Below are 26,290 nucleotides of genomic sequence, written 5' to 3'. Positions count from 1 at the left end.
AAAGACCAAAGTATACGAATAAAAATGAAGTATGTTCCCTTTCCCTCTTTACTTCAAGTTCATCTTTTATGAATGGGTTTTATACAATAAATGTTGTATATAATGGACAATTTGCCAATGAATTAGTAATAAAAGTATTATTGTAGAGCTGATTTGCACATAATCAGATATAATACATGAGTTAAGTACTGTTAAGTACTTCTGTGGCTGTATACAAGTGTATACTGTCTATAGAAGGTGTAAAATGTACAAATTTTATTATATTATTCATTAGTATGATTTGCACTTATGAGTTCAGTTATACTGCTGATTAACTACTGATGTCTGTCTGACATCTGCAGAGTATATTTATTAAAATAATTGCATACCTATACAGGCCATATTGTTTTAGTTACAGTTCTATAGTGCAGATCATTTCAAACAATGTATTGAAGCACTGATTGTTTAATATTAACACACTGCACTGGTTTGATAAAACAATAGCTGATAGTGGTTTTCTCAAGGACGCCGGGATCACGTCGGACACCCTCGCCCCCCCCGCTGGAGAACTGTTGGGACCCGGTTGGTGTGGGTGCTGGATCACGGTGACAGGGGATCGAACCCCCCCGCCTTGTGCAACACATCTTCTATTCTGCGGTAAAGATGGCGGCGTCAGAGGGGGCGCGTAGCGGCCGAACAACGGCAAAACCATTCTGAAAAGCTCCAGATTTGACCGAATCTCGCTCGTCAGGTTAACCATTATTTTCTGTTGGGATACCACCTGGATCACCGGGATACAGACAAACGCTGTCACACGCCGGGGTTGCGATTTTATTGTTTAAAGGCAGAGTGGGTGGGTTTCACCGATAGCTGCTAACGTTAGCGTAACAGGCTAGCCAATCGAGCTAATACGAGCTAGTTAACGTGAGCTCGGTGAAGAAGAGCGAGGAGGGGGATTGAGGAAGACGATTCGGGCCAGGCCGCTCCAGCTTGGGGGAATGTGAACCAGGGGTGCGCGCAGGGGGTTTGCTCGCTTCGTCCCAAACGTCCTTACACCAAACTACCGGGATGGGGCAGCAGGTAGGCCGCGTCGGTGAGAGCACATCGACCGGACTCCAGCCACCACAGCCCCACGCGTCCCAACCGCACCAAGGGAAGGGGAACCGGGGAAGCGGCGCCGGGAAGAGACCCCGGGAACCCGGCAGTAGCACCGGGACACCGCCGGGCAGGACGACTGCAGTCAACGTGCCCGACCCGGGGATCAATGTCTTCACACTGCATTCAGGTAACAAGAGAACCACGTTTATAAAAGAGGTGTGGGTGACGATGAAGGAGTCCCGTTTTCTACTTTGATATTTGTTTGCTGCTGATTAGCGCTTGCTAGCCGAGTCTATGCTAGTTTGACAACGACGCGTTAGCGGAAATAGCGATGCCAATTAACCTTAGCTTGTCTCAACCATTTTAACATGCTAACGTTAATTTGTCAACTGTCTGTGCATATGCACAGGAGGCTGTTTATTCAGAAGATGGAGAACAAACTTGCTGAGATTTGACACGGATATAGTGTGTTGGAGCATGTGTAGCTACGTTATGTGCTGCATGTGACTTGATGTTCCCCAAAGGACAAACAATGTTTGAAAAGAGGAAGAGTGTTCTCTGCTCAGCCTAAAGGGTCGTGACTAGAGGTTAGTTATGTTTTCTCTAAGGCCCCTCTGGCTGATACTTGCTTTGGTAAACACTGATTCTTACCTCCAGGAGGTTGAGCAGCAATTCCACCCCATTAACTCACAATAGCAGCCACCATAGGCTCGCGTTACAATACCTAGTGGTTTTCACATGCTCACTTACGTCCTCTGTCTGATAACGTCTACTGTTACAACGCACTCAGCAAGCTGACTGCACAGTTTGATCCAGTGGGAAATATGCATGTGAATTATTCAGAGTCACCTTCTGTCATTGCATGGTTGTGCTCATGCAGTCATAAACGTTTTAAAAGCTGCACTTGTGTGATTATACTTTAATATCCAACGTCTATCCTCTCGCACGATTAGTACATTCATGAGGTAATCTATGTATAACATGAGTACTGTAAATCGTACGTAAAGAGACACTCAGAAAAAGAGAAAAAGGTGTGGCAGTACCTACAGTCACCCATGTTCCTGTCTCAGCAATAGCTATGCATTGATGTTGTTATCTGCTCTGTTGGTCATGAGAACAGTGCAGATCGGAGCCCAAGAGAAAGAGCCCAGCAGTGACTCCGCTCGATGATCTGCCTCCGTCCTCTCAGCCGTCTCCCCTTAGGCAAGGTCTCTTAGTGGCCGATCTGTGCTTATAAGTAACGGTGACGATATCATCATAGTATTGCATTTTAGGGCTTTTTACACGGTAATGTTTTACATGTCAATCAAAAAAGCACCTGCACACTTTTAAGCTTGACTTCTCTCTGTGTGTGTGTGTTTGTGACACCCTTTGATTGTACACTCTTAAGTGTAAACATTTTGGGATGTTTCATGTCCGTCGACCTGCAGTTGGCTTTGTTTCTCACTCTGTGTCCTCCGTTGGATTGTCACTTCACATGTGCTGTGCGCTGCATGGAGGCAAAACTACTGACATAACTTTCCTTTCCGCTGATGTCCCAGACCCAACGTCCTCACGCCATTGCAGTGAGTAAGGACACATCGAAGGTGCAAGCTTTTGGGAATGGAACACGTATTCAATCCCTTGGTTGCACATCTCAAACGTAACCTTCCTCAGCTTGAAGTACATGTACAGACAGACCTACTAAGTGCAGCAGTGTCGGCGCTGGTCTGTTCTCTCCGATGTCGGGGCAGGAGCGGCCTTTTTTTTTATAGCAGCCAGGATGCAGTCACACAGCCACTCTGCAGAGAGACTGCTGCTCTTCAAAGCACACAATAATAGAACAAAGACTCTTTAGCAAGGAAGCTTGGGACTGTGAACTCTGTCTTCCACCGACTATCAAAGTGCCTTTTTTGTTTCTGCTCATCTATTCATGTGATAATGATGCACATCTTGGTGGGTGAAATTTGGACTTGCTTTGTAAAGGAGGCTATTTTGGTTGATAGAATGTCGGTGTTGATTAGGGCTAAAACTAAAAGATATTTTCATTATTTGTACTTCATCCTTTAGTTAGTAAAATGTCAATTTACCAACTCAAATTGATGTTTCAGTTGCTAATCGACTATCACTAGAGGCCACAAAACAAGTGTTATTTTTATATAATGTATAGTATTTTGTGTAAAGACAAAATATACAAGCAAGCAGCTCTTTGACTTTATTTTCATTCACAGTAATTTATGGGATAAGGCTCCCAACACATTCAACCATTTCTTGTCTATTGACAGATCTGTTGAGCAATAGCGGTGATTGAATTGATGAGATGGCCAGATTTGATTTCTGTGGCTTTGACCATGACACCATGTGACCAGGTCTCTTCAAGAGGAAGTTGAGATGAGCTTTATTGATCCCATGCAGGGAAGTTGAAGTGCCACAGCAGCAACAGGAAGTACAAAAACAGACCGTACAGTTGTGAGTCAACCAGTCGGACGAAGTGTTGGTTTCACAACTGATCTAATTCAGTGTTCGTGTAATTTTAATATCCATTAGTGTTTCCATATGAGGAATGGCTTCAGAGTCTTTCCCTTGATAGATACCAGAGAGCGACATGTTTGAAGTTGTTTTATTAATCCAGCTTTAACCACTTTATAACAGAGGAGCATACTTCAGAAGCTAAATTATGCTTTCTTGAGATGTAATTGAAAGGTGCCAGTCTATGAGGAATGCATTTTTGTCTGTTGAACTCATGCCTGTGTGTTGCTGCCTGTCTTTCCAGTGAGTATCAGTGGGTGTCACGTGCCCATGCTTCCACTAGAGTTTCTATCAGTGTGCTTTAAACCACTGAGTCATTTTAGGGGTAGATAAACACGAGGCTGAAGGCCGTTGGTGTAAATTGGCTGTAAATATGCCCGACTAAGTGGCCTCTTTCCCTTCACGGCTCTCTCCTCAGCGGTAGTGACATTTCTCAACGTCTGTAGTTCCCGGCTTTGGGCTATCTTTCTCTTTCCCCGCTATGGACGGGGCGAGTCAGCTCCTGGCGTCTGCTCAGGTGTGCAGCAGTTCTAATTGAGCATCCATGTCTCCCAGAAATACAATGTTTACCCCACTAGACGAACAATCCAGCTAGGAGCCACCGCTGTGAGTATTGGTCGAAGTGCAGTATTGGTGAATCGGAGGATGCAACATATTGATGGTTCCGCCCCTTCAGCGTTGTCAGGAGTTCAGAGATCGCCATCTCTGCACTGGGTTTATCTGATGCACACACTGCAGTGAGGAGAGTCCTTTGAACTGACACAGTGAGGCAAGTCTGCGGAAAGATTGGCCTCATTAAGGCAGCACTGCAATCAATTTCCTTATCGTATTTCACTTTCACGTGTCTTCTATTTTGTCTATCTTTAATGAAACCTACATCTTGCTTGTAAGAACTCTGAATGGGTTGGAGTGATGGATGAATTGACTGTGTGAAGAACCGGCACTTCTGACGTTTCGTTCAATAAATCCACAAAGCGATAAGCTAATCTATTTTTACTCTGAACAGATCATAGAAATTGGGGCAGATGAGCAGACTGGAGTTTATATTTTTTTTTTTGGCAGTTGTGCTGATAGTGAATGCAGAGCCAGCTGTACCTAAAGAGCAGCGCTGTTAAAGCTGCCCGGAGGAGAAGAGAAAAGCCTGGATCCAGGATCCAAGGACGTAAGCTGATTTGCATCACGGGTGAAATTAGATTAGAGACAAATCCACTTTTCTGTGTACTCCATGTGCTAAAACCCCCCAACAGCCGGGAAACTTCACACAGCACTGTGATATCATGGGACAGTCGAGTTTCAAACGCTTCAGCAGCTGTAGGTGAGACTTGAATAGACTTTAAAAGATAATATCCTGGAGTAAAAGGATTTGTTGCTTAATTATAAAGAAACTAGTTAGTCAGTCCTAGTGACTGCTAACAACCACTAGGAGGAGCCATGGCCACACCTTCTCTGGGTGACACTGCCTTAGAAATTAGGGCAAATGTGATCAGAGTCTGACTGGTCGTCTCAGAAATGGGAATATGTGTGATGAGATGGATGTGTTTGAAGAATAGTGTTTCTGTGCAGTTCATTTTAACACAATCGGATTTGGTTTATGTTGGAAGACTGCGTACCAGTGTGCACTCTGTAATGGCTGTTTGTTAAATAATTTATGTTTCTCAGTACCTCCGTCCTCATCCCAGGCCTCTCTGCAGCTCATCTCATTTAAGGAGTGAGGATTAATCAGAACAGTGAGTGATTTGGCTTTGCAGATGGTGAAACCAACCCCTCGCATCTGTCATCTTAAAAACTCCAAATGTTGTAAACTTATGAGGAGCTCTGGCCAAATTGCTGTAGTGGCTCCTGGATAAAGCGCAGTTATAAGCTGCGATGGTGCAGCGGGGGGGGGAAATTAGATATGGGGTAGGAAAAGGGGGGCAGTCCCGATGCCAAGTCTGTTGAGCATTGATTCGCTTCCAGGATCAGTCCTCGTCTCTTTTGCTGCCATTATCACTGCTGCTTATCTTCTGGGTTGCAGGCTGGAGACTTGGCTAGAAATGCACACTTCCACACACACACTGTGAACACCCACACATGGAAATACACACACACACACATGCATACTTTTTCTCTCCCTCCTTGTTTGTAAGTAAAGTTATAATGTGGTGCAGCCCTTTCTGATGATTATCCAACACATCCTACTGACCACATAAGGCTGTGTTACAATTCAATATATTACAATACTGTAAGCGAGGCGATGTATAGCACATTTTAGGAAAACTGTCCAAAAGAACAGACTGAAATCAGAGTTAGAAAAAGAACAGTGGGATCTGCATTGGCCATTTATCACAGTCTCTGGACCATCCAACATCACAGCACCACTTTTTTGGTCAATCTGAACCAATATTTGCCAAGACTCTTCGCATTAAAAATGGAGGGTGTTTTTGCTAATCGATAACGGGTATCCCACAAACACGAGGATACTGAAGAGTAGCGATATTGTCTCACACTCCTACTGACAAGTCAGTCAGGATTCCTCAGTGTGCCCCGTGGCCCTGCGGTCCTCAAATATCCCGACTAATGCGTGTGATCATTCAGAGAAGAGACGGCTACACGTAGCTTCTTCATAATGAAATAACTCTGTGACCCTGCTGCTGCATTGTCATGTTATTTGTTATCATTACACTAAAGGTAATTAATGCAGTTCATCCAGTTTGAATTTGAGACGGTATATGTAAGATAAGTAAAGATGGCATGGCATTGAATGTGGAGGCTCCACTGGGCTGTTTTGGCAGGCATCGGTATCTCAGCTATCTAAGAGTAGAACTTCCCCTTGGACTGTGGTCACTTCTTTTTAACTGAGTCATTGTTAAGCAGCTTAAACCTACACCCCAGCATGGTTAAACAGATTACCTGCTCAGACATCGAGATTAGTCCTTGGGTGCTTCTGTAAACCCTCACCGCGGAGAGTGTGATTTCTAAGGCTTTAGAGAGAGATCTGCTGCGGTGAACACGTCTTTACGGGGACGTTTGAGAGCATAAACACACACACACACACCTCAGACAGACATTTTATACGGTGCACACATACTATTGCATAATGCATTGGACAAGACCAGGCAGATCTACAGTGAGGAAATCTACGGTTGTGTCGGCGCTTTTGTGTGAATTTATGGCATCTGCTGGACAGAAAAGCACGAGGCTAAAATATAAATACTAACAATCCAAAAGCATGTATTGGTTTGTTTTAAATTTTACATCGCAAGGACTGAATATTTTTTTTAAGCACATGCATCAAACAGGTCAGAGTGCCTGGATGACTTTCAGTTAACTCTGTATTTTGTTTGTATTAGTCTATTAGAATATAGAATTTGCTTTAGTGTGTCAAACTGTATATTTCCCCTGTATGTGAGGCAGCCCAGTCTAGTTTTGGCAAGGAGATGTTCAAGTCATCCTGTGCCCTCCAGTCTCTCTGCTGTCACATAAAGGAGCACTTAGCTTAGCACACCTAAAGGGAAGCACTTAGATCCCATTATTAACCCATAACAAGCCCTGAGAGGGGCAGGGCCAGTTAGGCCTCCATCAGTCTCCATTCTCCAGGTCCAGACTGGTGCTCCTCCGCTCCCTAATTGATGTATTCCCATGTTGTCAGCCGACCTGGTGGCCGTGTAGAGCAGAGCTGAATAGAGAACATTGACAGGCGTTTCCCGGTAGCGGCCGGCCTGTGTGTACATGTATAATTACTCAAAGATTTGCAACACCAGGATGTGTAAAAGGCGGGGGGGGGGGGGGGGTGGGGGTCTGATTGAGGAGAAGACATCTGAATCTGCCGGTGTGAACTGTAGGCACAAGGCAAGTGCATACAAGTACATCTTGTATACCGTATACAGTAGTTCCCCTGCTGATGAACCAATCGGGTGTTTCAGACTGATATCAGCAAGTAGAAGTGTGGTCTTCTTACACAATAAACTTCTAGTCCTCATAAACAAGGGACTCCACACACACACTCTTGCGATGTGGCATTTAAGCTATTGTCCTTTGTCCAGTCCTCATAAACAACGACTGACTCTTCTGTCCCTACTCTATGGACTGCCTCTCAAACTGTTGATGGGTTGCTCATAAATCCTGTTAGTGACATATTTATATCCTGGTTAAATACCATATACGGCTGCAACTAATGATTACTTTTAATATTTCATTGGCGATTATTTTCTTGTGTAACAGGAAGGTACGGAGGACAGAAATTGGTGGCAGCGCAGGAATCACAGGCAGAGTCAGTTCTGCCGGTTTTTACGGGTTTTTAATTAAACAAACCTCAATAAACACAAAACGTAGCTCAGTCCAGAGCTCGATCAGTTAACTATACACTAAACTATATCAGCCGGGCCGCTAGCTGACTTACCGAGCTTAATCTTCTTCATCCCGAGGAGAAAACATTCTCCTCATCGTTTCCCTCCTTGCCTTTTGTTCCCCTCCCTGATGAGGAGATCAGGATCAGGTGTGTCTCTTCCCACACCTGATCTCAATGCTCTCCTGAAGGAGTGGGTGGAGCCTTCTGGCTGGAATGTAGATGCCAGCCACTACCCTGCCCCTCAGGCCCTTACACTTGATTAATCGATTAGTGTAGTTTGTTCTACAAAACATCTGAAAATGAAGAGAAAAGCCCATCACAATAGCCTTGAGCACTAGTTGACGTCTTTAAATGTCTTGTAATGTTAACCAATAGTCCAAAACCCCAAAATATTCTGTTTACACAGTTGTGCTTTATTGTCTTAGCTCTAATGCAATATTCTGTTAGAATTCTAATGTCTACTCAGTACATACTAAACGGATTTGTGCTCTGAAAGTGCCCTTCTTTGTTGCTCTCCCATTTTTCTTTTCCTGATCCAAATGTTTTGTGGCGTGTTTACTGATTCAAAGGTAACGAGAGGGCGTCTCATGCTGTGCAGATTGTAAAGCCATCAGACATATTTGGGGCTACATTAATAAACCGGACTTGACCCCACTATGGTAGTCCTCCACTGACATTGACATTTCTTTCAAATTTCCATTGGTGATATCGCAAACGGTATATGTCCTTGTTTGTGTTTCTGAGACACAGAATGTTAAACTGTGATTAATCAGTGAGTCTCAATGTGATCATCAGAAAGGCTGCTACATGTTTACAACATACAGTAGTTCTCCAGCCCTCCATTGTTTTGTAGATATCTTTGACTCATATTCCTCACCTTTTCTCTCTCCGAGTCTGCCACTGGATGTGATCAGGCCTGTCCTCCAGGCTGATGTAATGTCTTGTGTGCGTGGGTCTCATCCGCAGTGTTGTCTGAGAGTTTTTGTGAGGTCTTCCTGTGGGCAGCGAGCCATCTATCTCCGCACCACCCTCACTATGTGCTCTGGAGAGTTATTTCTGGATGTCATGCTGCTATGTTTTGTTCTCCAGCGTCTAAAAATACACCCTTTACCTCGCTGGTCGTGGGCTTCAGATACGACCTCCTATTGTATTTGATCAGGGTGTGTAAGTGATGTAATTGTGTTTAATACTTTGGCACAAGGCGGTTGGTTGGTGAAGGGAATACTTTAAAGACACATGGAGGCACAAACTCTCATACAAACAGCTGCAGGGGAAGCAGCAAGGAGATGGTGTCACCATTGATGTGTGTCTACATGTTATGTGTGCGTGTGTGTGTGCGTGTGCCTTAGGACCAGGGTCACCTCTGTCCCAGCTGTCTTAGGGGGTGCAAGCTTGTCGTGCCCCTCAGACTTGCAAATACCCTTTCTGCTTCGCTCAACACAAAGCCGCCGTTTCTTCAGAGCGCACATGTGCTACACTTCACAGCACACACACACACAGAGGCACCCGGACGGGCACACGACATACCCCACGCAGACCAACTGCTCCCTCAATCAAACGATCCAGCACACGAGGTCTGAGCTCAGCCAAGTGGAGCAGCATCATGCTTTTTGTCTGGTGTAGGAAGGATTTAAAAGTGATTTCAGGAACATGATCAACTTAATGAAACTGGATAATGCTAGGAAAACAATTTGATGGGACTGGGTTATTTGATTTACGCCTCTGAGTGCTTGACTAGTCGGTGATTGAGTGTCTCTTTGAGTCTTGGTGTGTCTCTGGGATGACTGGAATAGAGATTCCTCAAATCAAGACCTTTGACAAACGTGTATAGCGTGATATTACTATTTCATTAAAAACATTCCGGAGAATAGTCGATGTGATATGTAGCTATGTAAGAGGAGCAGCTCTGACAGTTGGCTCGGCCTGACTACAGCAGTTGTAGTCATGCACATTTACACACACACACACACACACACAGAAGAAAAGTGTGTCCCCAGGGGAATAGGACCAGCATCTGCTGTTGGCCACAGCACTGGTCCAGGCCTCACACACTTCCACACCGCTCATACACACGCACACACGCATGTCACATTGAACTCAACTTTCCTCCATACTATACATCTACCCCTCTGTATATATATGCCCCCCCCTCCCTCCTCCCTTTTACCACACACTTTTCTTGTTCCCTCTCTCTGCCACGTTTCGCCATCTCTTGAACCGCAGAGAACATCAGTCATGGATGTCTGTGTTCCCCAGATGGACCTTGGAAATCCAGGCTCCCCTCGGCCACATCAAAGCTAGTAGGGAGTTTCCAGCAGGAGGCTGCTAGTCACTGCTGTAACTTCAGAAGTTTAGGTGGTTTGACTCAAGGACAGCGTGGGTAAATACTTTGTCTGGGGGGTCTCCCGTCTCTCTCCGATTGCTCCGCGTACAGCATTTGTACTCCGGCATGTGGAGGAAGTAGCTCGTGCTCCGGGAGAATGTACACTTGTGCTTTTCAGTCTACATAGACACGGCGGAGCTTTAAAACAACTGTTGGGAGTCAGCGGAGCGAGAAAACCGTAGTGTTTCTTCGGGATACTAGGACCGAAGATGTACTGGGAGCTGTGGCTGAGCCAGGTCACGGCCAGTGCCGCGCTGCAGTGCATGCTGGTCAAGAACAAAGGTGGGCAAGCGTTGTGCGTAGATGTGGTAAAACGAGACAATATTGAGCTAAACTGTTTGGCGTAGGAGAAAGACATCGAGTGCTGATTTGAACAGAACTCTCTCCGCATGCATGGCATGTGCCTGCCACATGGTGCAGACTAACAATGGAAAATGCTTAATTCCTTGATGATGATCTGCCAACTTTGCAAGATTAGAGCAATAACACTCAGATTTCACCCTGATTGTTCACACATTAGCTGACGTCGGAGTACAACTTTCACAGGCAGCTATTTTTGTGCTCTTGTTCATCACGATTGTGATTTTACACCAGCTTCCTTTTAGCTTGGTTGCATGGCATTGCTTTTGCTTTTGTTAGTTTGGTGGGCTGTTCGGTTATTAGACCAGCAACATGCATCTACTAGGGATGCAACGATACCGATATCAGGCCGATACTGACTCAATAGCTGAATCAGGATACCGGCGACATCTTCAATTCTATGTGTCGATACTATTTACATTATTTTTTTTAAATTTGAACCTTTGAACGAGCATTATGAATATTTATGTAGAAATAGCTAATGTTCTCGCTGATGGTCTGTCTGTTGAACTTAAAGTTCCTCACAGTAACTTTAAATGTATTTTTTTGTTGTTCTTGAAGGCTGCATTACAGTTCCATAAGAAAGTCAATTGTAAGGAATTGTTATGAATCATATAGTTTCCTTGTTAAACTTTTGCCTGTATCAGCTTTTAGCGACAGCAGATGTTGAAAACCGGAAGATGACCGTTGGCTGTCCTCATGAGTGGTTTATGTTCTCTCTTTCTGTTCCTCAAATCATAGCCATGTGATTATTTTCTTGATCTTAGACTTCAACTTTCACCATTTAGTTGCATTTTGGCTATAATAAAAATAGTGTAGAAGACTACACCATTATACAGAAATAATGGCTCGTCTGTGCTGATGTAGTTCACTGCCAAACCATGTTTTATTTCGGGCTTTATGTACAATAAGTCATATAGACGCTATTTTGAGTGTTTATGGTTTTGGCATTTGTGGCAGTGTGTGTTGCCCACTTGTTTTTTAATATTTTGCTCAGATGGCCAAAATATAAATGCTCCTCCTTATAATGCAATCATATACAGTTATACCACAAACTACTGCCCCAAAACAACTACAGAATTAAACATTTAAACGTTTATGAATGTCGGACTTAATGCAAGGCTCTGTTTTGGATTCTACTAAATTGTGCCTACATTAATCAAAATAAATCAAGTTTAATCACGATGTTAACGCCATTGCTTTCACCTTCTTTTAAGGCAAGAAGAAACGTGTCAAGTAATAGCTTTTTCCATTTTAAAGTTGCTTGTATTAAAGAAATAGTTCTCCGTGCCTGTGATCCGCCACCCTTATCTCCTACTTGCTCAGCAGCTGTCCAGACAAGCAGTCACTTTGGCAGCAGCTGTTGCGTTTAGTACGTGTAAGCCACGCATGTACTTGTTCTCCATGGTGTGGATGTGTGTGTCTGTGTGTGTGTGTGTGTGTGTGTGTGTGTGTGTGTGTGTGTGTGTGTTATGTAGCTATGGTAATCACTCCGTTTTGTGCAGAGGGAGATTCTTTCCGACCACTATGTCGTAGCTCCTCCCCTCTTGCTCTCTGTAAATACAAAAATTAGAAAACACTCTCACCTCAGATCTCACCTTGCTCGGGCTAGACACAACGGGCTTCTGCGTGTAGTCATCCATAACCGGGCTCTTCAGAGAGTGGATTGAGTAAAGTAATGCTTTTGAGGTGCCTGCAGGCAAGCGGCAGTTTTGAGGACGAGTGGACGGCTCTGAGCGGCCACCATCGCCACACAGGGTTCAGGCAGGGGCAACAGACTGGACAGAGAGGTAGACAATCAGTGACATGGACACTTGAATCTGTATCATGTGGTTAGAGGACATCCTGGCTCAGCTGCCCTGTTAAGCATCTACTTTTTGCCTCAAGATAGTATTGGAATAGGACAGCTTGTTGTGATTAGTTTGTGCTGGGGGTGATTATTAGACAAAACAACTTATTGTTATGAGTTTCTGTATGATTGTGGCAACATTTTTTGTCCTCCACTGTTGTTCACCTGTGTAAATGATGTTGTATTCCCACTCTGACAGTTGCTCCTTCTCTTTCCTCCAGAAGCTCTCCACCGGCCGTTCGGCCTGGACTCCGCAGCGCTGACGGAGGCGGTGCGCTGGAGCTCCAAGGAGAACCTGCTGGGGGCGGCCGAGAGCGACCCCAACCTCTTCGTTGCACTTTATGACTTTGTCGCCAGCGGAGACAACACGCTCAGCATCACTAAAGGTAAACAAGAGCGCCATACTCTCATTTCTCATCTCTGATTCACTGTAAATGGATTAAAACAACTGTTTATGTTGATGTTGTTTGCCTACTAACTGCCTAACGACCAAAAAAAAAAGAAGAGGTTTCGTGATGTCATTTGCTGAAACGAGACTTGAAAAACTTGTCCTCCAGTCCATTCTTTTCCATGCATCATCACTGAAGTTTGAAGCTACGTGACGTGCCTTCGTAAGCAACGCTGACATGTAGGAAAGAGTCATTGGTTACACCCTGGAGGCAATGCCTGTGATTGGCAGGTCAGCAACTCCTAGCTGAAAGGATGTTTGATGAGTAAAAGTGTAGTTTTGGCAGAGGAATGTTGTGTGTCAATAGAGCTCACCCAACCGTCACAATAACTGCGCCCTGTCGTGACATCAGCCCGTATCTGACCCCCAGCCTAAAGCTGCCCAAACCCCTCACATCCCTCTTTCACACTTTAGTTCTTTTACACCACCTGTGAGCCAAATGTTTACTTTATCATCCACTAATCCAGAGGTTAAAAAAAAATACCAAACATTTTCTTGTTACATGCTCTGATATTAGAGCATTTAACGAGAAATTGTTATGGAAATCTTTAGTTCAAACCAGCAGTCAACCGTCTCTCCCCAGAGTAATAAGCTTAAAATATCCTCATCGTATTGGAGACAGCCCGGCTCGGGACAGCAAGGCTCATGTCCCCAACCGATCTAAAGCATTTAAACGTGGCGGAGTGTTGATTATCCATCGTGTTTCAGACTTCCACGGCAGCTGCCTGGGATGGAAATGATGTTTAGACCCTGACTCATGGAGTGAATCTGAGATTCCTGCCCACATGCGAGCACATGTGCACTCCCGGGCTCCGCTGCACTATTCCTATCTGTCCGGCTCTTTGCCCCGTCCCACAGAAACACCCCAGCATGCCTCTAATGCTGTGTGTGTTTCCATATGTTGATGTTAATATGGAATATGTTCAACTGTAATAATGACATGTGGGTGAGCACAGCAAGCAGGGGCTGATCAGAGAAGGGACTTAACAAGCCCTCGTCTGGGGCTAATATTTGTCTCTTTGCTGTGCCTCTTTGAACCAGGCTAGGCCAGACTGGGGCCCAGCTTCAGGCAGACATGGCTCCCAGTGTATGAGGCAAGGAGGCAGTCAGTGTTTCCACTCCCACAGAACTTGCAGACGCAGAGGAGACTGATGGATTGGTGGGCTGGATGTGGATAACCATCTCTGTTTAACCTCTTAATCCCGGAGCCGTTTTTGAGGTCTCTGAGCGAAAAAGCATAGCCCTACAAAACTGACCATAGCTCTGTAACTACAAGGTCGATTTTAATAATTTTTGTTGATATAATCAGATCACAACACCTGTGACATAGTTTACATTGGTCATATTGTGAATATGTTGCTGGTTAATATAGAGAATAAGACATAACACAGCTGAAAGTGAAAATATTCAGCCTCGCCTGGGAAAAATGCACTTTCAGTGATAAAAGGTTATTGAAATAATGCAGCTAGCTCCCTGATTCTTTGCCAAGTCATAGCATAACTGATCAGTAGTTATTAAAAAAAGGTTAAAGTGGAATAAAGTTAAGAATAAGAGGTTTTAGTCAGGCGAGGCATCATTTTCGAACCAGCTGTTGCAGCTCTTACATTGTACTTTTATACACTATATAACTATATATTTCACTTTCTTTATCACTCATATGATTCAATACATCCAAATACAGATAATAGGAATCATATTCATATTCATAACATCATCAGAGCCAGTTTTGGCTGTCATCTGTAGGATTTTCTCATTGCATGTGTGTGTGTGTGGCTGGATCTCAGCCTATCCTCGGTCGATTTCCAAAAACAACCCCTCTTTAGACGCGTCATCGTCTTAGGAAGACTCATGCCAAATTTGGTGGTGATCGTCAACAGATTTCATAGAATAAAGTTGCCAGAAGTGAGGCGTGTACCCCGGCGGAAATTTCCGGTCGCAGGCAGTCTGACCACTCGCCCAAGCCCCCTTGACCGCTCTTATTCTGGAAACAAGTCGGAAGTCAACAGTATGCAGTATGCAGCAATGACTACAGCTTTGGAACGGAAATTCCGCGACGTTATTATCCATATTTTGAGAAAACTTGGGCGCATAACCACGATTTTTGTCGGCGAAGTTCAGCATGAAGGTACGTTTGATCATCCACCAACGGTTTAGTGCTTCTACGGATCGTAAAACAGAAGTTAGTTACGTGTTCCGCCACGTGTGCTAATGCTAATAAATGCATTGTATGACTGGGTAGCCGTTAGCATGAGGGTACAAACATTGATTTACTGTACTCATAGCGCCGATTTCGGGCCAGGATTTGGTGCTTTTATGCCACGATATTTTTGTGCTTATATGAGTAGCCTATAGTTGTCTTTGGAGTTTATAATAAGTGACTTATATGATGTTGTTGTCCACACGTTGCTGGTTCATCGAAAATAAAAAGTGGCCGTGTCCACACTACTGGCTAATAATCAGGCTATTTGCTGCATGTGAGTTTGAGGGGTTCTGAGCCCGAGAGCCCCCAAATTTGGGGGCGTCGTGCTCAAGAGGTAGTCCTGTGGGTAGCTAGCATAGTGTTTCACTTTAAGTGCTAGACCTGCTGCTCTAGTCAGTGGTTACATGTTAGTGGGCCACGGTTGACTGACTGACTAGACATACTGTTGTGTAAAGGCATGCAACCGAGTCATGCTGGCTGCATTCAGATCCACTCCAGCCCTGTGTGAAATGCTGGATAACTTTTTAATATGGACGTTTGCCTTGTGACGAAAGATCAAATAGTAGCCGCTGCGATAACTTTCCAGAGTTGTGAGTTTCACTCTAGTTTCATCATTTTGCCGTCTGATGAGCCTTTTAATGCATGCATTTGTTACCCCACCTGGACTTCCTGGATCCCCCCCCCCCCCCCCCCCCAACAGACCAAGACAACAGACCAAGTCACTACATGCCTGGTGTTGCCTAGCCCTCTATGACAGATATGCAGTTCACCCAACCCTATCATTGTTCCATAGCTTTTGATGTAGTTATAATGAGAGGAATGTCGATTACATGACTCCTCGCTCCTGTGTGCGACCTGTTATTTACCAACGCTGGGGCCTGATAAGAAATTCTCTTCTTTGTTGTGTCTCTCTAAGGAATTTGAGAGACAAATGAATGAAATCCTGTAATCAGCTTCAGATATTTAATTATAAAACATAAGAAACCTTTGCTTTAAACTCATGATTAGAGATTTTTATATAACTTGTTAACCACCAGTCCACGCTGCCACTGATAATGTCCCCATGAGATCAAGTCTTACAAGTTGCCCCTCCTGTGTCCAGGTGAGAAGCTGCGCGTGCTGGGCTACAACCAGAATGGAGAGTGGAGTGAAGTGCGCTCTAAGAACGGCCAGGGCTGGGTGCCCTCCAACTACATCACGCCAGTCAACAGTCTGGAGAAGCACAGCTGGTACCACGGGCCCGTGTCGCGCAGCGCCGCCGAGTACCTGCTCTCGTCCCTCATCAACGGCAGTTTCCTGGTCCGGGAAAGCGAGAGCAGCCCCGGACAGCTGTCGATTTCCCTCCGCTATGAGGGGAGAGTCTACCACTACCGGATCAACACATCCTCCGATGGAAAGGTAGAGTTATACATATGATACTCTTTAGATGTAGATGGCGTTCGGACTTTGACAGCATTTATTAACTCTGTCCCTCTCCTCATCCTTTCCCTTTGTCCTCGCCTCCTCCTTCCTTCCCCCCCCCCCCCCCCCCCTCCCCTCCCCCTCAGGTGTATGTGACGTCTGAGAGTCGTTTTGCCACCCTGGCCGAGCTGGTCCACCATCACTCCACTGTAGCCGATGGCCTGGTCACCACCCTGCACTACCCAGCTCCCAAATGTAACAAGCCCACAGTGTACGGCGTGTCGCCCATCCACGACAAGTGGGAGATGGAGCGCACGGATATCACCATGAAGCACAAGCTGGGAGGAGGCCAGTATGGAGAGGTGTACGTGGGAGTGTGGAAGAAGTACAACCTCACGGTGGCTGTCAAGACACTCAAGGTAAGAAGCCCCTCCCCTATCATCATTTAATGTCACTGAGCTTCATTGTGGGAAGCTGGTTTGGTGAAAGTGGTTATAGATCGCCACCTGCAGGCAGACTTTGGTCATACACGTGCTGCATGTTACTTGTTCCCAGCTGCCATGTCTTTCCAACCCAGTGATTCCTCTTTTTTCCATTTTCCATCATGACAGGAGGATACCATGGAAGTTGAAGAATTTCTGAAAGAAGCAGCAGTTATGAAGGAGGTTAAACACCCCAACCTCGTTCAACTACTAGGTCAGTAATTATGAGCACTGATTCTATGTTACTGTGCCTCTACAAAACCAAACCACTTTTCATACTGTATTTATCTCAATGCATTCTAGAAGACTTATGAGCTGGCTGTGGCAGACACGTTCACTCTTAGTGGTTGTTGGCATCTGTCTTCTAACTGCTGCCTCTCCCACAGGTGTGTGTACGTTGGAGCCTCCGTTCTACATCGTAACAGAGTACATGCCACACGGCAACCTACTGGACTACTTGAGAGATTGTGACAAGGAGGAGGTGAACGCTGTGGTGCTGCTCTACATGGCTACACAGATCTCCTCTGCCATGGAATACCTGGAGAAGAAGAACTTTATACACCGGTGAGGGGATACTCTAGTGTGTGTGTATGTATGGTTGCCATGCCTCATTTGTCGGAGTAATCTAAATTCTCTCTCTTTCTCTCCCTCTCTTCTCCTTACCTCACTATCCCTCCCTCAGGGATCTCGCAGCGAGGAACTGCCTGGTCGGGGAGAATCACGTTGTGAAGGTTGCAGACTTTGGCCTGAGCAGGTTGATGACTGGCGACACTTACACCGCCCACGCTGGGGCCAAGTTCCCCATCAAATGGACCGCACCGGAGAGCCTTGCATACAACACCTTCTCAATCAAGTCTGATGTCTGGGGTGAGCAATACATGAGCATACATTCATATTAAGTGCTCCTCTCTTGTAGCTCATTTTTCCATGTGCTAATGTGTGATCTGCTTCATTACAGCATTCGGGGTGCTGCTGTGGGAAATTGCCACCTACGGCATGTCTCCGTACCCTGGAATCGATCTGTCTCAGGTCTATGACCTCCTGGAGAAAGGTTACCGCATGGAGCAGCCCGAGGGATGCCCCCCCAAAGTCTATGAACTCATGAGAGCATGTGAGTAGTAGCTGTCATACCTGCCTTTTTAATTATTCACCAAGTGGCGGCACTAAAGTGGGAAGACATGGATAGAGGTCGACAGCTGTGATAAAGTTTGTTTGGGCTTTAATCTTTCCGAGATGCTTGTCGAAATCTTTGTCATATCACAGTTCGCTGCATCCCCTTCAATACTGTCTTAAAACTCACAATCCTGTAATAAGAAAAAAGAAAACAGACTTACAAACAATAGTCTGGAACTACAGGATCTGTGAAAGAGCAGATTGTTTGTCTTATATTGTCGTCAAATTCGGTACCGTCTTTTAGTAACATGCCTTTGTGTCTGTCTCTCTACCAGGCTGGCAGTGGAGCCCTTTGGACCGGCCTTCGTTTGCAGAGATCCACCAAGCCTTTGAAACAATGTTCCATGACTCCAGCATCTCTGAAGGTAGAGCAACATGTAGCTTATCCTCAGTCTTTTGTGTAGCTGAAAACCTGCATTCATAAAGCTTCTAAAATCACTGCGCTGATTGAGCTGAACAGGCAAACTCTCCTTCTCATTCAGAAAACTGACGTTTACTTAGCTCAGCAGAGCTGCCTGGTCGACTTTGCTGCCTTGAGAGACAGCTAGAATATCTTATTTAAGATTAAACTTAATTAAGAAACGGTGTCATTGGAGCAGCATAATGTATAAAATAGGCTAAAAATTAGAAAGCGTCCGATTAGAGTTTGACTAATCATTTGATGTTGATTAATTAACATCGTCGTGTTAATTAATTAGTAAATGTATGTTTGGATTTGGATTGTGACTGCCTTCTAATAGTTTGAATCTTTTCTTTGGACATTGCAGAGGTAGCAGAGGAGCTCTGTAAGACGGCCTCCTCTGGTCACTGCGGACCACTGCACCCGTTCAGTCACGACATGCCCCTGTTGCCTTCCAAATCTCGCACACTCCACAAGCACACAGAAAACAAGGAAAACATTGAGGGTGGACTGGACGGACGATCCGACCACGGCACGCACGGTCACTCAGGTACAGCCAGACATGCCTACCTTTCTTCCAACCAGTCAGATGCACCACACTATGATTCTGCAGGTATGCCAGAGAAGGCCGATTCACAGAGTACACTGCAGCGCCGCCAAGCCCGCCGCATGAAAAGAAGGGCCGTCATTTTCCTTCCCGACTGACCACTGGTGCCCGGCATCTGTCTAGCATCCGGTCAATCATCCAGTGCTGTCTCAAGGCAGATCTGCAAGCACAGCCTGACATAGACATAGACTGGCCTAGAGTTACAACTATTTCAGCACTCAGAAGTATTTGATTTCTAATGTTCAAGGTTCTGTTTATTCAGCCGTGAAACTAAAGTGCTCATGTCTGTGTCATCCGACACCAATTAAAAGATGTTAAAGATGCTATAATAGAAATTATAAAATAGAAATTTGCACAGCTCCTCTATCATGTGATTCATGGGGTCACTTCAAGTCAACCACAAATGCATATATTGAGCGATCTATGGAATCTGTTTTTGTTATCTGTGATGGAATGGAGGTCTTGCTCATTATCTGTCTTGTCCTATTTGTTGCATTACTGTTCTGCCCACGTCCCAATCAATAGTTAGACTCGTCATGTATGTATTAATATTTGCTAACCCTAAGATTAAATTTCCATATTGTCTGTTTTGTCTTGTCTATTTTAATTTATTTATTTTTTTTGTTTTATATTGAAAATAAAATGTTTCATTTGTGTTTTTACTCGATGTGTGCAGACGACTGTCTGTCTTTGTCTTGGTTTGCCTTTTCTCATCTTCTGTTAGCATTTTGTTAAGCTTGTATGTTTTGGAACATGAACATGATGAATGAACAAGTATTCACCAATAAAGTGAACCGTAGCTTTCATTAAGTCATAAATCAAATATAGATCGTTACTGTGATAATGCAGAGCATTTTACAGCGTCATTAAGCACAAAGCATGACTCATAAAACATCACCACGTGTATGTTTGATATTAATGAAACCACAAAGACTGTGACCACAGTTTTGACCTCGTGTTCATGTCTAATGTGTTTTACTAATATTCCTTGTTTGTATGCATTTATATTTCCATGCAAATGCGATCAATGAAGAGAGAACCATGCCAAGTAAGAAATGCTGAGTGAACTGTTTGTGACTTCACGTAACTGTTGTAGTTATAATTGGTTAGATTTAAGTTTTCGCCTCCACACGTCCTAATTCATTGTCTGGTCAGTGGAGATTGAGCCCTGTTCTGTCGTGATTTTAAACGCCAGCAGAAGTGTGAATGTGTGTTTCCCTCTTTGACCAAAGTTACACAACAGCCCGCCTCGTAACGGGTTGGGCAGTTTCTGTGTGTGTTCTCAGGTCCTAGAAGTGTATTCATCATCCCATCTTTTACAAGAGCAGCTTGTAAATCATTGAATTAGTGTTTGCATGTGCGTGACTGGCATGGCCTGAGAACTTTCCATCCCTTTTACTGACTCATGAGTCCCAGAGGAGGAAAGAAAAGCTTTTAGAGAGAGAGCGGGAGGGAGAGGATAGTCCATTTTTATCACAACAGCACACCGCTGCCTGATGCATTGAGTGACATTAATCTATAGGCAAGCATATTGAGAGACTAAAGGGATTCAGTGCAGTCTTTATTTCCTTGTTTCTTGCGAGGTATTGAGTAACCCTTTTCACAAAGATGTGGGTTTTTGCTGAGTTCAGCCCAGCTCTGTTGCATTGTTTTAATCCAGCCCTCTGTCCTTCTTTCCAGGCTGGGCTTCCACCTTGTTAGGAGGGGACGGCCGATCGGGCAGCTCCCCGGCTCTGCCCAGAAAACAGCAGCCGCGAGATAAATCTCCCGGCAGCCTTTTAGAGGACACACAGGACATGGGCACGTTTACGCGAGACCGCAAGACTGGCTTCTTTAGCTCCTTCATAAAGAAGAAATCCTCCTCCTCTTCCTCCTCGCCGTCGTCTCAGCTCCAACAGAACCTCCCGACGCCGCCCAAGAGGAGCAGTTCTTTCCGGGAGATGGAAACGCAACCTCACAAGAAATACGAGCCCACCGCTGATTTCAGCGCTCCTCCTCCCCAACCCCATTCGGACAGTCTTAGTGGCTTCTCTGCCTCTCCCTCTCACTCCCATGGAGAACCCGCCCAGCCTCAGTCACGCTGCTGTGGGGCTGCTTTTGGACAGAAACCCTCTGGTGGGGGGCTTGCTTCACAGGTGACCAGCGGCAGCAGTTGGAGTGGGCTGGCTGGGTTTTTTACCCCTCGACTCATCAAAAGGACTCTGGGGCTACGGACAGGAAAGACCACCTCTTCAGAGGAGGGTGGGAGTATAGCAGGAGGGCCTAAACCCTTTCCTAGGTCCAATTCTACCTCCTCAATGTCATCTGGGCTGCCAGACCTGGAGCGCATGGCTCTGACTTTACCCAGGAACCGCTGTGCTAAACCCCCTCTAGAGAGGACTGCCTCCACTACCTCCCAGCCAGAGAACGGGGCCGCACGGCCCTCGGAAACTCTGCTGAGGAGGATGGATGAGGGGACTGCACAGATCAGGGAAAGGCCCAAAGCCAAGCTATTACCCCGAGGCGCTGCCGTAGGGGTGAGGGCGCCGGGGGTTGGGGGGGAGGTGGGGGAATCGGACAGTCTGTCTCGGGTCAAGGAGGGCAGAGAGGAGGGTGGGGGAGGACTGGACAGGCAGCAGAGTTGGTCGTCTCCCTCTAAGACTTCTAATTCGATAGCGTCATCGGCTGCAGCAGGTGCGCCAACTCACAACCACAAAGTTCCGGTCCTGATCTCTCCCACGCTGAAGCACAGCCCAGCTGACGTGCACCTGGTCGGACTGGACTCTCAGGGGAACCGCTTCAAACTGCTGTCTGAGCACCAAGCAGACCGGGACAGGCCGCGACTTGTCAAACCCAAGTGTGCTCCTCCTCCCCCTCCCACCCTGCGCAGCCTGCAACACTCGTACAGCGGCGACGGGGAGGAGCAGGCAGGAGGAGCACCGGTGGAAGTAAACGGAGACACATTGAAAGGTCACAGGTCGGGGCGAATCTCGGGTGGCACGACGACGGGCAGACCGTCGGTGCCGCCACCACAAGTGCCTCCCGCATCCTCCTCCTTTTCTCCATCCTGCCCCGCCACCATCAACACGACTCCCGCCAAAATGGCCAACGGGGCCGCCACCACGGCCTCCTCTTCACACACGGCGTCATCCGCCGCTTCCAAAGTGGCACTGCGGCGAACCAGGCAGCAGACGGAGAGGGTGCCCCTGGAGCGCGTTAGCCGCGTGGCCCTGCTGGAGTGCGCCGAGTGCCTGAGCAGCGCCCTCCACGCCAGCTCCGAGAGCCCCTCCAGCAGCCAGGTGCTGGACGCTGGCCACCAGCTGCTAGACTACTGCTCAGGTTACGTGGACTGCATCCCTCAGATGAGGAACAAATTTGCCTTCCGAGAGGCGGTGGGGAAGCTGGAGCTCAGCCTGCAGGAACTGAGGGCCTCGTCCTCCGGAGGTGGAGTGCTGAGCAGCGTGGGGCCCACCACTGTACAGGACAACCTGCACAGCTGTATTAAAGAGATTAGTGACGTAGTACAGAGGTAGCCACTGTGACGGCACCAACCGTCACACCCCCCAACTACCCAACAGACTGCTAATATTCCTTTTTATGTTCTGGTTCTTTTGACAGCTTTTTGGGGGATGAAATTAGATGAATCTCTCTAAGTACCTCAGAGAAATCACTACAAAATCTATTCTTTTTACTGTTTACAAACAACTGTTTCATAAAATGCCAGTGTGGACACTAGTTTTGCTCTGACCTACAAGTATTCAATAACGTTTTTACCAAACATAACGTGGTTTAAGTCGCACCATGACATGTTTAGCCCCTCGCCTCCACCTGGCCGTGATAAAGGCCTCTTCGCTAAATGAATGTCGAGTGTATCGACTGTGTGAAGGCAAAGTGGACGCTCACTCTGCTCATCTGTCAGTCTGTCACATACCGAGCGAGAGTGATGGTGGCTGTGCTCAGCCTTACTGAGAATACTAGACGACTGTTTTCACTGACGAAGCCCGAACAGTGTTTCACAAATGAGTGACGCATCAGTTGGATGTATTGTGTTTCGCAGTATTCGAGTATTTTGCTCAGTGTCTGGGGAACTAAGTGATCATAAGCCATTTTTTTGAAAGCCATTATATTCTAAAGGATTGGAAACAACATCAGGATTCAAGGTTTTGAGGTCACAATTTGCAGTTTTATTCTGTGTGCTTATTTTCATGAGTGATTTTAAGTAGATACTGAAATGTGATCAAATATCAAATCTCTCCAAAACTGCTGATGTTCATATCGGACTAAAGCCTTGTTTCTGAGAATAATCCTTTAAGTATAGTCAACTGTTTAGACGCAGACATTCCCACGAGTCCACACAAGGCGACCGTTGTGAAAAACAGACTGAAGGGATCACTTGCAGCATTGAAGCTCGTGTGCATCTGACAAGCGTGTAAATATGCTCAAATGAAACGTTACGTGTGCGTTTCAGTATTGCCAAATACAGGCTTATCAAATCTAAAAAGATTTTAAATCCCCAGTCTCCAAAAGCATTTCAATATTTATGTCCAGTTATCCTTGCACACTGCATTTCTTCCTTGTATGATGGAGCATAAAGGAGTGGGGAGGGAGGGGAGAGAGCAGAGCACAGGGTAGCGCATGAGCAGGTGAAGTGGGACAGTATTTCTAAAAGTGTCCTTCCGAGTACGGACAGTGCTGGATTCCCTGTAGCCTTGTCGTGTCCTCAGTGCCTCAAATTCTTCATGAACACTGCGAAACGCAGAGGCCTACTTCACACGAATCACACACAGTACTGATCTCTCAACAAAAAACTGCAGTATGTCTTCAGCACATGAGTGATTTGTACATTTATTTGGTTCAAAGAAAAATGCTTTTTAGAATGTCTGTCTGAACTTGAATTTTAAATTATTCCTGATTATTTTTTTTTTTTCTTTTATTAAAAGCACAGACCTATTTTGAGAGAAAAGTTATGTAAATATTTGATTTATTTCATATCCAGGAAACAAAAGATGTATGTGTAGTGACAGCATTAAGAGCGATGTTTTTGACTGAAGAGATGTATTGCGAGACGTCGGCTCATCTACCCTGATCTGAATATCTGCTTCATGAATGTATTTTTCTTCTGTTCTGAACCCGGTCGAATGTTCATCTGCATGACTCTTCAATCTTTTAATTTCTTTTTAAATTATTTATTATATATTTTTTTTTTTTTTGGCCCATACTTTTCATTTTGGTCACACTAAATAATAAGTCCAGGAACGGCTGCTCTGTTTTTTTGAGCACAAACAAAAACTGTGTACAGCGCGCACACGCAACTTGCTTTGGCTCACGTCATATCGTACACTGGATAAGGCCTCAGACACATTGGTTCGTTGACACATGTTGCATATGAATACTACAAAATCTGTAAACACTGCAGGTCCAGAACACTTTCAAAATGCCTGTCAATGACACTTGATGGATTTGCCAAGTAAATGTTTTGTCCACTTGTGTTGTGATGCGTTTTTACATCATTTCATGTTGTGTCAATATTTATGTCCATTTTCTTGCCAAAACAGGATCCTTTTGAGACAAACTGATGACTCATGTCTATTCACTGTGAGTTTCAAATAACATGGATGAAAAAATGCCATCTTTTCTTTCATGATTCTTGGTGCCTTTTTTGTGAACAAATGATTTATGTACAGTACACTATCACTGAGAGAATTCAAAGGTTTGGCAATGTTAAAGTCCATCATTAAAACATCATTGAAATGTGTTTTTCTTTCCTTTGCCATGAGATTGTGATAAACGTATCACGACAGCATGCATTTCTGTCATTTGGAGGTTAATGGTCAGATGCAAACTTGAAGCCAAAAGGTGCACTTTGTCTTTTGAAGATTATGTATTTAGATACTCTAACAAATGACACATGAGTCTGCTGCACTAAACCCAAGCTGCTGTGTTGTCTCGTAATCGGATCACATCAAAGGTTTTGTTGAGCGATGTCTCGTTAGAGTTTTCTGTTGATGTGTGTAGTGCATCTCTGTGGAGCAGGTTTTCCAAAAAAAAAAAAAGCCTTATCAAGAAAAAAATGTAACCTCCCAGAATCAACAGGTTTCCAGTCTGGACTGTTTTTAAAGAAATAAAAGATGTAGATTTTTAAACACTATTTACAGAGTCAATAAATTGATTTGGTACCAATGTGTTTTCCTCAAATCTGATATCTGAACAGACGCTGTTCAATATTTGAGCTGACCACAAGTTTCTCAACATCGGTCTTCTCCGTTGTCTTTATTTATGCTGCCTGCATTTATCCGGTATATCTGTTATTTCTTTTCTCCTGTCTCGGTTGTGGAGAAGAGCTCTGGAGATCGTGTGTACACATCATTATACCAAAGGCCATTTCTTCAGTTGTACGAGTGCAATGCAAACCAACACACAACGTAATGGAATATGTGAATTTAAACAGGGATAAAAGTGGCAAGAGATGTTAACATTAACTTTTTTATTGTACAAAATATATATTTTGTGTTTTTTTTTAATTTTTTATTTAAAGCTCACGTTATATTACTGTGAAGTTTTGCTCATCAGTGTTAAGCCTATTGTAAATAATAAAGATATTGATGAATACTGTTTTGTTTTTGGTATGTTCATCTGCCACTGAGCATTTCAATCATTTTTTTTTAAACAATTAAAATTAATTCTGGTGGCTCAAAAGCACAGACACGTTAGCCTCGATGCTAAGCTGCAGGCAATGGTAAATGTAAGAAAACTGCAGACTAAATGTTAAAGCAGGAGAACTGTGGGATGTAATATGAGCAGAGGCATAATCAAATGGATAAATAATTTAAGATATGCAGCACCTGTTGTAAGATTACAGAATTAGTACAGTGGGAGGTAAAGTTGACAGTTGCTACATCTAGTCCATTTACTGTACTTAAGTACAATTCTGAGGTACTTGTTCTTCACTTGAGTACTACTCTCCTATTCAATTCAATTTATTTTTCTATATAAATCAGAAATATGCCTCAGAGGGCTTTACAAAATATAACCTTTAATGGGGAGGGGAAGAACAGAAGAACCTTTAGGGAGGAGCACCAGAGGAGGAATCCTTCTC

The 26,290-nt window shown here is 44.9% G+C and overlaps 1 protein-coding gene across 1 annotated transcript; it reads left to right on the top strand.

Moving 5' to 3' along the window:
- Positions 1 to 644: 644 nt before the first annotated feature.
- Positions 645 to 25,806, top strand: abl2 (c-abl oncogene 2, non-receptor tyrosine kinase). Its single transcript, XM_076087913.1, has 11 exons — positions 645 to 1,264; positions 12,726 to 12,890; positions 16,255 to 16,550; positions 16,700 to 16,972; positions 17,165 to 17,249; positions 17,422 to 17,599; positions 17,718 to 17,902; positions 17,994 to 18,146; positions 18,484 to 18,573; positions 18,976 to 19,158; positions 20,896 to 25,806. The coding sequence occupies exons 1-11, from the start codon at positions 1,048 to 1,050 to the stop codon at positions 22,725 to 22,727; spliced, it is 3,657 nt and encodes a 1,218-aa protein (XP_075944028.1). The 5' UTR covers positions 645 to 1,047; the 3' UTR covers positions 22,728 to 25,806.
- The last annotated feature ends 484 nt before the right edge of the window (positions 25,807 to 26,290 follow it).

The sequence above is a fragment of the Anarhichas minor genome, unplaced genomic scaffold (assembly GCF_050575085.1).
Source record: "Anarhichas minor isolate MPS153535 unplaced genomic scaffold, ASM5057508v1 ptg000010l, whole genome shotgun sequence".
In the NCBI taxonomy this organism is placed as follows: Eukaryota; Metazoa; Chordata; class Actinopteri; order Perciformes; family Anarhichadidae; genus Anarhichas; species Anarhichas minor.
Note: the sequence above shows the minus strand (reverse complement) of the source record. Positions and strands in the feature narration are given on the sequence as shown.

Coding starts and splice junctions, on each gene's coding strand:
- abl2 (XM_076087913.1), top strand. CDS start 1,048: ATGGGGCAGCAGGTAGGCCGCGTCGGTGAGAGCACATCGACCGGACTC. Junction 17,903..17,993: donor AATCAAGTCTGATGTCTGGG/GTGAGCAATACA, acceptor GCTTCATTACAG/CATTCGGGGTGCTGCTGTGG. Junction 18,574..18,975: donor TGACTCCAGCATCTCTGAAG/GTAGAGCAACAT, acceptor TGGACATTGCAG/AGGTAGCAGAGGAGCTCTGT.